General features: G+C 43.7%; 1 protein-coding gene across 2 annotated transcripts in view; it reads right to left on the bottom strand.

Annotated features, from left to right (window-relative positions):
* The window catches only part of SEPTIN11 (septin 11), a 125,517-nt gene that overhangs the window by 35,262 nt on the left and 78,170 nt on the right, over positions 1-12,085 (bottom strand). For both annotated transcript variants that reach the window (XM_006142967.3, XM_006142966.3), the window contains exon 3: positions 10,265-10,460. In XM_006142967.3, the coding sequence (XP_006143029.1) occupies positions 10,265-10,460 (196 nt within the window). The remainder of the gene's footprint in view (positions 1-10,264; positions 10,461-12,085) is intronic.

The following is a 12,085-nucleotide window of genomic DNA, read 5'->3' as shown; positions in this document are numbered from 1 at the left end:
CTTTCCTACGGGGCCAAAACTGAGCCTCAAAAAACCCATCTCTATGAAGTGATGTTGACAGCTTCAGTCTACAGGTTGGCCTGGGTTCACAAAAAGAAACTGTTTTGTGATTTCAGGATGCAGCATCACTACCTACTGGGAGATTTTCCCTGGTCTTTTGCCCATTTCTCCAGAAAAGGGGGCTCTCTGGGCTCCCGTAAGCCCTGTACACATTTTAGAATGACATCTAGAAATTGAGGTGACTGGACTGTTACAATCTTCAATATTCCCATTAAGTCAAAGGGAATGTTGAAGGTTTAAAGGTAAATTTTGTAACCTTTTCTTCACCAAATCAAAAATTCCAATCTGTTTTGGATCATCATGTACAATTCTATTAGGTGACCATAAACACAATCACTAATAGCATATTGGAGGGAGGTAGAAAGTGGAATGGTGGCTGAGGCACTGGACTCCCACATGGTCGACTGCAGTTCGAGTCCCAGACCTGGTGGCTTGAAACTCACACCAGGTGCATATGCATGTGTGCCCAAAGTCCCAGGAGGGGTATGGAGGAGAAAAGATTGTGGTGTGGCCATCTCCCCTGGGGAGGATGATTTTTCTTTCTGCTCACTGTCTCTCTCCTGTGAGTGTACTTGCCTATGACAAAACTTTAAACAAAAATAGCATATTGAGAATACATAGTCAACAACCTTACACTCTTTTTTTTTTTTTTGGAGAGGTTTTTGCTATAGGGTACATGCGCTCGCCAGAAAGACAGAGAGAGAAAGAGAGATAGAAAGTGAGAAATCACCCTTCAGGGGGGATGGCCATGCTGCAATCCCTTCTCCTCCATTCTCCTCTCGGGATCCTGGGCACGCACGCACACGTGCCTAGCGTGAGTTGAAGCCACCAGGTCTGGGACTCGAACTGTGGTCGGCTGCATGGGAGTTCAGCGACATAGCCATTACGCTAACTGCTGGTCCCAACAACCTTACATTATTGAGGGAGTTGAGAAGTATTAGGACCAGCAGATGATGTAATGGTTGCATTACTGGACTCTCATGTGATTGGCCACAGTTTAAGTCCCAGACCCAGTGGCTTAAAATACACTGTGTGTATGTGCCTATACTGCCAAGAGAAGAATGGAGAAGGGATTGTGGCGTGGCCACCCACTGGGACGTTGATTTCTCACTTTCTGTCTCTCCAGTGACTGCATACAACCTATAATAACAATCTCTCTTAAGGAAAAAAAAAAACGTCTGCTAGGTCACTGTAGGAAACCCAGCAACTCTCTCAGGTCTCCAAAGGCACTGCTCAAGAGAAGTCCACTTCAGTGGCAAAGAGATCGTCTATCATGAAGACAAAAAGCTACTCCTCTCCAAACTTATTACTTCTCTGAACAATAATTTAAGTTTTAAGAAAAATAAAAACCTCTTAAGACTCAGTCCTACAAATTAAACTGAAATCCTAGAAAAGGAATTATACATTTAATTATAATAAGAATGCTAGCAAGCGTCTAAAGGGAAAAAATAAACAACTACCCCCAATAATAAACAAAAACAATTTTTATGACCAAAACTGAGAACGGTAAGGAAGAGCTTAAAAAAAAATTGCTATAGGGCAGGCGCACTCACCAGAGAGAAAGAGAGAGGGGGAAAGTGAGAAAGCAAGTCACCAGGTCCAGGACTCAAACCGTGGTCACCCAAGGGAGTGCAGCACCTTAACCACCATGCCACCTGCTGGCCCTGAGAAAGAGTTTTTTGAGGATATTTTCTTTGGCAATTTTATCACAAACTACTGGTTCAATTTGAACTGTCAGATCTTCATAATTTTTTTTTCATCTTGTTTTTGTTTTGTCTTATTTCTTAGGTTTTTGTCATAGGGTTTGTGTCCTTGCTAGAGAGAGACAGAGAGGGAAAGTGAGAAATCAGTCCTCAGGGGGCCATACTGCAACCCCTTGGGATTCTAAAATTCTCCTCTTGGGATTTTGGGTTCACATGCACATGTGCCCAGCATGATTTTCAAGCCACTGGATCCAAGACTCAAACCACGTTGGCCATGTGGGAGTCTGGCACCTTAACTGCCATGCAACCTGCTGGACCTCCCCTTTTTTAAAAGAATGGGGCCAGCCCTATGGCTTGGTGGTTAAAGGAGCTAGAACTCACATGGCTGACCACACAGTTCAAATTCTAGCACCATTGGCTTGAAAAACACACTTGGTATGTGTATACATGCCCCAAATCCTAATAGGATAGACAAATAGCAGGCAAGGGATTCTGGTATGACCACACCCCATGGGTGGGGGTGCTTCCTGCCACTTTTTTCTCTCTCTCTATCTCTCTGACAAGTACACACACTCTCTGGCAAATTTTTAAAAAATATAACAAAATAAAAAATAAAAAAGGACATGCCCCAACAATAACAAAGTTTCAAATTCATGATAGGCAAAATTCCAGTAAAAGGGATGTGAGGCTCGTCTAAGTCTCTTATACTGAGCTGCACAACTTACAAAGCCATACGGCCTTAGACAGTACCTCTGTCAGAGGGTGCCGGAGACAAATGCATGAGCTAGCACATGTAACAATTTATAATAACAAACAATAAATATTATAAAGAGAAACAAGCCTTTTTCTTTTTCTTTCTCTTTTCTTTTTAAGGATCTTACCATTGGGTATGTGCACTCACTGGAGAAAGAGAGAGAAGAGACAGAGAGAGGGGAAATGAGAAGTCAGCTCCCAAGGAAGCATGGCCATGCTGCAATCCCCTCTTCTCCATTCTCCTCCTGGGATTTTGGGCATGCACTCATAAGTGCCCTGCCTATTTTCAAGCCACCAGGTCCAGGATTCGAACAATGTTGACCATGTGAGAGTCCAGTGCTTTAACCACCACACTACCTGCTGGCCCCACAAGCCTGACTTTTAAAAAAGACACTCTTCCCCTCCACCAAAGGAAAAAAAAAAGAAAGAAAGAAAGAATCTTTATGTTCAAACAGATCCCTGGTAATGGTTGTTACTGAGCTTAGGACCTGAAGGGAAACGGTCCAGGGCCTGATCCTTCTACCACCTGGCACTGCGAAGGGTGTTTGGGGATTGGGGCCCACCCCTAGCCTCTCTTAGCCCCATGGGAAGGAGAAGCAGCTCACGGCAATTGCTCCTCCGGCACTCCCAGTTTGATGCTGAGCTCTCAGCACCATCTCTTCTCAACAACAGTCCAAGCGCAAGTCTCCTTCCTGTTAATCCTCTCTTGGCTCTGGTTTTGATTCTGATCCCCCAAAGATTACGGGAGGTATACTATGTCTCCATTCCCAGAGAGACCCGCTTTCTGTGCTGGATTCAAGAACTCCTGTTTTCCTCTCAGTCTTGGGCTTCCTCCTGCCTGTCCCTGTGAGGAAGACTTAGCCTGGGACCAGCAGAGGACATAGTGGTTAATGTCTCTGGACTCCCGTGCAGTCGACCAAGCTTCCAGTCCTGCACCTGGTGGCTTAAAACTCACGCTAGGCACATGTGTGTGCATGCCCATAATCCTGAGAGGAGAATGGATTGTGGCATGGTCATCCCCCCTGGGGAGTAATGTCTCACTTTCTGCCTTTCCATTGAGCACATGCACCCTATAGCAAAAACAAGCCTTTTTTTTCCCCTCGGGAAAAGAAAAAAAAAAAGACGACTTGGCCTTGGCCAATCATGCAGTCTCCCTTGTTTACCCTTCCTGTGTCTTTCCAGAAATATCACATCTGTTCCCATGTTTCACTTACCATCCACCTGGTAACAAGTCACAAACCTTACCTCCAGTCCAGACCTTTCCCCTGGACTTCAGTCTATTTAAGCAACCGCTTATCTAGTATATCTGGTATTTCTAATTGCTCCTCTTCCAGGACATGTGCAAACCTGAACTCTTCGTCCTGCCCCCGAACCACACTTCCCCTGTATTCCGAGCACTGGGAATAGAACCGCCATCCACACCACAGGCCAGGTCTGGAACCTAGAAGTCAACCTGGAGATCTCTCCCTCTCTTAACTAACACACACACATGTGTGATTGGGCAAGAAATGGCATCTACTTCACTTTCTATACCATGAAAACAAACAAAAGAAATGTATTCCTGAAGAACTATTTGCCAAAACCACAATCTCCTATGTCAAGATTTGATTATGCTGATGAAATACATAGTTTCTTTCTTTCTTTCTTTTCTTTTTCTTTTTTTGAGAGGTTTTTGCTAGCAGGTGCATGCGCTTGCCACAAAGACAGAGAGAGACAGAGATAGAAAGGAAGAAATCACCCCCCGGGGGGGGTGGTCACCCTGCATTCCCTTCTCCTCCATTCTCCTCTCGTGATCTTGGGCACGCACGCACATGCGCCCGGCATGAGTTTAAGCCACCAGGTCCAGGACTCGAACTGTGGTCGACTACATGGGAGTCCAGCGACATAGCCATTACACTAACTGCTGGTCCTGAAATAGTTTCTTCTTGTTGAGAAACAAGCCAATCAAAAGGGTTTATAGTCCCCTTCTTTAATAATCCTTGAAACAACTTCTCTGCCACTTCCTGCAACTTCTTTCCATGTCTTGTTATCAACATTAATAGTCAGGAAAATAGAAAAGCTCAAACTCAGCGTTGCCCTCAGCCAGTTTTCATTCCTATTCAAAGGACACTTTCTTGATTCGCTGTTTGGCCAATTCAAACTCCTGAGGATGGCAGTCAGATCAAGACAAGAAAAGTAGGGAGGGAAAATCAGATCTTAGTCCTTACACTTTTATACAATTTCCTTTTAAGGCATGGGGAGATTCCTTGTTATCTACCACTAGTTATTTTCGTATACTTAAAAAAAAAATGAGGGGAGGGACCAGCAGTTAGCATAATGGCTATGTCACTGGACTCCCACGTAGTCGACCGCGGTTCGAGTCCCGGACCCGGTGGCTTAAACTCACGCCGGACGCGTGTGTGAGTACCCAAGATCCGGGAGGAGAAAGGAGGAGAAGGGATTGCGGCGTGACCATCCCCCCCTGGGGGGGGATTTCTCGTTTTCTGTCTGTCTGTCTGGCGAGTGCACGCGCTGTATAGCAAAAAAATAAAATTAAAAAAAAAGTAAAATAAAAAGCTGACAGATGGCGTGGTGGTTGAGGGCGCTGGACTCCCACATGGCTGACCATGGTTCAAGTCTCAGACCTGGCGGCTTACTTTCTCATTTTCTCCCTCTCTCTCATTTCCCCCACTCTAATCAAATTTAAATTAATTAATTAATTAGATTTAATTAAATAGAATAATTAATTAAATAGAATAAACACACAATGCCATAGGTCAACCCTAAAACTGATGGGAAAAGATATGTTATGCAATGCTTTCTATTCATCCTACCTACCAATCGATCGTTCTTGCCAAACAGCCAATGTCGTCCTCAGGGTTGACTCTCCATTCTGCACGTGACCAATCACCCACAGACACTGTTCTCTTATTTTGCTATGTGTTAGCCAAAGATCATTTTCCTACCTACGGACTACCTCCACCAAAAAGTGTGATGAAAACTTAGCCTCTGAAGACCAAAGAGTCCACTCCACTGCTAGTTTAGAACTCTGTTAAAGAATTCGGAGTCTGAGATTCTCTCGGTGAATTCTGGTTATCCAATTTTATTTTTTAAAATAATTATTTCATTTAAATTTTATTTATTTATTTATTTAAATTTGACCAGAGAGGGGCAGAATGGAAGGGGAGGGGTAAGAAAGCAAGCCTCCAGGTCCGGGACTCAAACTGCAGCCAGCGACGTGGGAGTCCAGTGCCCTTAACCACCATGCCACCTGCTGGTCCCTGATCATCCAACTTTTCATAGCTTATTACCATGACAGTGACATGCCACCTCCCATCTCCCAAAGTGGGGTAAACTAGTCATACCATTGGGTTGCCGGGAAAGTCGTGGCACATTTTGCATAGAAAACATAGAAAAATACACTGACTTTTCCCAGTGATCTGATATTCCCTGTTGCACATCAACACTTGGTTTCCCTTCCTTTCCAGACCTGGAAGCCCTTCTACACCAAAGAATTAAACATGCTCTTAATCATAACAGAAAGCCTTAGCAACCTCCTCTTCCTGCCTCCTCCTAGCTAGCCTGGCCCGAGGCAGACAACGATGCAGGAACGCTGACAAGTCTGCAGCCTACTAAACAAACGGGGGCATTCTCGAAGTCTTGCATCTATGGCAGAAAAGCTTGCCTGATCCCCAAAGTAGGTAAAAATAATCATGGGTTTAGAGAAACAGCACACCCTTTCCCATATGGTTACACACCCCTGCAAAAATGCATACCCCACTTCCAGTTTTTTGATGGAAGCAGAGCTTGTCTGAATAACTATTTTTAAGCCAGTCATTTAGGTTGACAGTCAACTGTGCAACGATGCCTTCTGCGGCACAGGGGAACGTAGAGTTTGAAAATGTCACTTAAAGAGGTTATGCAACAACTGTCAAGAAATTACAGAGGAAAAAAAAAAATTGGTATCTAGGTTAGGTTAATATCACACTTCCTCTCTTCTGAATCTCCTTGGAAACTATTATTTGACCCAAATGAGTCAGATAATTTCTTAAAGAGGACTCCAGCTGCAAATACGAAGATCTGTACTGTGCTAGCTACTTGCCACTTATAGCTGGTGAGTAAAATTCACCAGCCTGAGGACAGTCCCAGTTGCAGGAGCACCAATGGAGTGGCAGCACCGAAGCAATGACTGAGCTGCAGAGCACGTGGAATCTGAGCAGCGAGATGCTTGGGGGAGGACCAGTGCTCATTCCTGGGAGGGATCCTGGAAAAAGTGCCGTTGCCAGGTCTGGCTGCAGGGGCACAGCAGTGGAGGCATATGTGGGGTTTGGATCACTGAGCACACGGCGAGCCTGGCTGGCTGGAAGGCTGGGGGTAGGATCGCAGCATGGGAAGACCTTATAGGGAGTTCCTGTGCATCTGCCTTTCTCTTCTCTCTTTCACGAAAGAAGGAAATAAACAACAAAAATCAACAGTTGCTGTCATCCGATCAGAGAATGCTCACGCCTGACACACTCTAAACTAGGGAGGAGTCTGTATAGATCTCAAGGAGGAGGACAGGCCTTGTTATGTGGACTCTGTGACTGGGCAGTGACCAGAAGCCCCTGGCTCTCTCTCCAGTTCCCACAATGCACTTGTGCCTTGTCACCAGGGTCTTCTCTTCATTTATGTCACTTGGCATTACAAATGCCTTCGGGCAGTAATCTGTCTATCCTTGGCATTGAGGTCATAAATTAAGAGCAACTCTTCAGATGTAGGTCACAGCCTAGATGCACCCCGTTCCCGCCCCAGGAGAAGGTGCACAGTCCATTCTGACAAGAAGCGAAATAAAATTCTTCTCACTGTATCTAACAATTGCTCCGTTACCATAGGACAATGTCTATGGAAGAACATCTAAAGTATTCTAGAAATAAAATAGAGCTTAGTGCTCAGCTGAAGGATGAATTAAACGTTTCTCTGCCACCATCATATGATACTCAGATTTACATCAGGGACCGTTAAAACTTATCTAGGCAATATGCATTTCTACATAAAAAAAGTCTAAGTTCCTCTTTATGAAACACACATATATAATGTACAGTGTTTTGAGGAAAACAAAAACAAAATTATGAGATAAATGAAGTTTCTTTTTATTTTTTTACGATTAAAGTGTGAATTTATTTTGGTACAAAAACTTTTTGAAATTCATATGTGGTTTTCCCATTACACGTATTTCCGATAAATGAAGCTTCTGAGCCTTTTAAGCAAACATATCATAACTTATTGGTTTGTGTTTATTTCTATCTATGGATTACTGGAGGGGCTAGATAGGATTTTTATAAAGCTGTCACTGCTCAAAAACGTCGCTGGAAACCCTAGTCTGGGATCATCTTTGGGCCTGGGTCAGGTTTATTTTGACTTTCTCAAACTGCTTTTGAGAATAAATATAATTTAAAATAGTCATAAGCTATGTGAAGTTGAAGTTACTAAATAGGATAGGTGATCTTGAGAAGGGACATGGACAAAACTATGAGACTGAGATTAATGTGAAAATTGTATACTAGGACATGTTAAAGAGGAACATGTTCCCACAAGGAAGGGCACATGGACACTTGTAGTGAAGACCCAAACTTATTTGTCTTTATAAATGGGTTATGTTTGTTTTATAAAAATAGAAACCCATTATTATATTATTTCATAATTATAACCTCCAAGTTTCTATGAACCATTTTAATGAATAAAACCGTAAGTGCTATTAGCTAGCAACCTGTATCCACACATGATTGAACAAAATTACTTAAAAGGGTTTTCTTTCTTTTTAGAGAGAGATTTTTGCTGTATGGTGCGTGCACTCGCTGAAGACAGAGAGAAAGTAGAAATCACTCCCCATGGGGGATGGCCATACTGCAATCCCTTCAATTCTTTCTCCTGTATTCTCCTCTTGGGATTTTGGGCATGCACGCTCATGTGCCCGATGTGAGTTTCAAGCTGCCAGGTCTGAGACTTGAACCACATTTGGCCATGTGGGAGTCCAATGTTTTAATCACTGTTATCTGCTGGCCCTGAAAAAAACTGTACTTCTTAAATAAACTAAGCTTTTTTTTCCTAGGTATATACACAGAATTTTGTCGTATGTGTTACCTAACTAGCTTACCGAATCCTCTGTAGAAGGAAACGTTAATCCAGCCAATTGGTCTGAACTCCTTATTAGACCATCATTCAGAGTCCATTGGCGACCTTCCACTTGAGTGCTGCCTGGCTTTGAGCAGCCTGCAGCGAGACCCCGAGGCCTCACAACGGACTCCCAAGTGCCTCACGCTGCACCACGACCCTCAACATCAAGACCCTGTTCAAACTGGGAAGAAACTATCTCTTTTCCAACAGATTGTTCATAGAAATGTTTCTTTACCGGGAGATTTAGGAGATAACATCACATACTAAAAGCCATAAATGTGCAGGATAACCCCCTATTACCATATCCCTCTTCATGTCCTAACCTTTTACCACAGCCCCCACCCCCACCCAGTTTTCTTTTATTTATTTATTTTTTAGAGGTTTTTGCCTTAGGGCACACATGCTCACCAGAGAGAGAGAAATAAGAGACAGAGTCAGTGAGAGAGAAAGTGAGAAAACACCTGCCGGGGGGATGGCCATGCCACAATCCCTCCTCCTCCATTCTCAGCATCTAGGGCATACATGCCCAAGTGCCTGGTATAATTTTCAAGTCAGCAGGTGTGAGACTTGAACCACAGTAGGCCATGTGGGAGTCCTGTGATGTAACTGCTAAGGCATCTGCTGACCCCCTGCCTTAGTCTTCTACAGAGGCCTAGGACGACATGAAGTCTCACACTGGTAAAGACCTTAGAGAAGACCTAGTGTCATTTCCTTAAAGTTAAATGCATGGCTTCTCACCAGCAGAACCAGATTACAATGTGTGTCTCCTAAACCCAGGGTTGTGGCTTGTTGTACAGAATCCCACTGGCTTTCAGCTTTCATTCAAATCCATAAGAATTCGGGGATCAACTCAAATATCTCCATCTGTCTCAGTAACGAGAAGAGAGTGGCAGAAGCTCACTCCAAACTCATCTTACTTTTTAATTCCTTCTTATTCTGAAGAGTTGAAGAGAACTGACCATGCTCATCTCCCAGACTCCTGCCGCTGGTATCCCAGGAGCAGCTTGATTTGTACTGAACACGTGCGGCCACCCGAGACCGTGAAGCAGCAAATGAGCAACCAAACAGAGGCCATAGACAGAGAGGAGCATTCTCCTTGCAAAAAATGGTGACACATTTAGGTTATCTGGGATGGATCTGGTAGATGTTCTAGAGATCTCCCCACAATGTCATGGGAACCACACAGTATGAGGTGGTCAATTGCAGGGATTTCTGCTAAAAAACTAGCCTGTGACTTAAAAAGAAAAAAACAAAACAAAACAAATAACCACCTATTCTGGGGCATGTTGGTCTATTTCTCTAGATGGTTTCCTGGTGAAAAAGTCCTTAAGCCTGGCTTCTGGAAAAATAATTAAACGTATTCTCTCTCACAAATCCCTTTTCTACTTACACTAGCTAGAATTCATTCCATTGTCTGACTCTTACCCCAAAGAAGAACACTCTCAGACAATTTCTGGAAGACATGAATGTCGTCTCTTTCAAGTGATGAGAGGACCAAGCCCCGCGACTAGAGAATACCAAATACATTTAGCTTCTGAATCTCCCCAGGGTAGGTTCCACTGTCTCCTCACCCATTTAGACCCCCTCCCCCCCCCCCCCCCCCTCCCAGCATGTACCTGTCATCCTTATTTATCTGGTCTCCAAATCCCACGGTGTCAACGATGGTTAACTTCAGCCGTACGTTGCTTTCCTGAAGCTCGTAACTTCTGGCTTTTAACCGGACACCTGGTTCATTGTGAGAAGCTGGGTCACTTTCAAATTTGGTGTTGAATAAAGTGTCCATTAAGGTGGATTTGCCAATGCCTGTCTCACCTACATAACCACAGAGGAAAAAAAAAAAATCAGAGAATGTGTTAATGTCTCTTAGTATCTGTTTCACAATCGTGTTTGTAAACATTAAAATAAAGTTTTCACTGTAAAGAGAGAATCGGCTTTTTCCCTGGGTGGTCTATGGAATATCTCCCTAGAAACGACCCAGTGAATTTCAGAAACTAGCAGAAAAGATCTCGAACTCACAAATCAAGTTCTTCTTTACTACTGGATAGAAAAATAACCGTAAGTCTACCTGTGATTAGTTTGCGTATGACAGAGGCAAGAACTATTGGGTCATTGGAAAAGTCATGACACATTTTTGCATAGAAAAACATGGAAATGTATGTTGTGACATTTCTGATGACTCAATATGTGTTTTTCTCTTCTAAACAGTGCTGTGTAAAACTGTATTACATAAGGGGGAAAAGCTGTATTGCTGAATTTCTGCTATGCGGGTGGGGAAGAGTGTGTTCGTTTCCCAAAGTTTTATGTTTGGAATTTAATGTTGAGAGGTGGTGAGCCTAGTGGGTGGTGATTTGATCATGGGGATTACATCATGGGGGCAAGACTCTTGTGAATAGATTAATGATGTCTCTTGAGATTCAGTGAGTTCTAGTTCTCATGAGAAGGGTTTAATTCTCATGAAAGTTGGTTGCTATAAAAGAGAGCTACCCGCTTCAGACTTTCCAGCTGCCAGACTTGTGAGCTAGTAAACCCCTATTTCTTTTTTTTTTTTTTTTTGGAGAGGTTTTTCACTATAGGGCGCGTGCGCTCGCCAGACAGAGAGAGACATAGAGACAGAAAGTGAGAAATCACCCCCCAGGGGGGACGGTCGCGCCACAATCCCTTCTCCTCCATTCTCCTCTCAGGATCTTCGGCAGGTACGCACATGAGCCCGGTGTGAGTTTTTTAAGCCACCAGGTCCGGGACGCGAACCGTGGTCAACTACATGGGAGTCCGGTGACATAACCATTACACTAACTGCTGGTTCCCATAAACCCCTATTTCTTTATAAGCCACCCAGTCTCAGATATTTCAGTTGGCAACACAAAAATATGGACTGAAACAGACTAACTCCATGTATAATTAATTACCTGACAGATCAGGTAATGCAACATGAACATGATACCGTGCTGCCAAAGAGTTACATTTGCAGGGAGCAGCAGGTGGCGCAGTGGTTGGGGTGCTGGACTCCCACATGGCCAACCTTAGTTTGAGTTCAGGACCTGGAGGCTTGCTTTCCTCACCCTTCTCCCTTGTGTCTTCGTCTCTCTCTGTTGAGTACATGTGCCATAAAGCACATATAAAAATAATAATAATGCAGAGCCAGTAGATGGTGTGGTGATAAAGGCCTGGGACTCTCATATGGCCAACTGTGGTTCGAGTCCCAGACCTGGTGGCCTGCTTTCTCTCTCTTTCTGCTTCTCTCTGGTCAACTGAAAAATAATAGGGGCCAGCAGGTGGCGTGGTGGTTAAGGGTGCTGGATTCCTGCATGGCCAACTACAGTTTGAGTCCTGAACCTGGAGGCTTGCTTTCTTGCGTTCTCTCTCCCCTACCCCATCAAATTATAATAAATAAATAAAGTTAAATAAAATAATTCTTTTTTTAAAAAAATTGAATAATA

Source organism: Tupaia chinensis, unplaced genomic scaffold, assembly GCF_000334495.1.
Source record: "Tupaia chinensis unplaced genomic scaffold, TupChi_1.0 Scaffold000086_1, whole genome shotgun sequence".
In the NCBI taxonomy this organism is placed as follows: Eukaryota; Metazoa; Chordata; class Mammalia; order Scandentia; family Tupaiidae; genus Tupaia; species Tupaia belangeri.
Note: the sequence above shows the minus strand (reverse complement) of the source record. Positions and strands in the feature narration are given on the sequence as shown.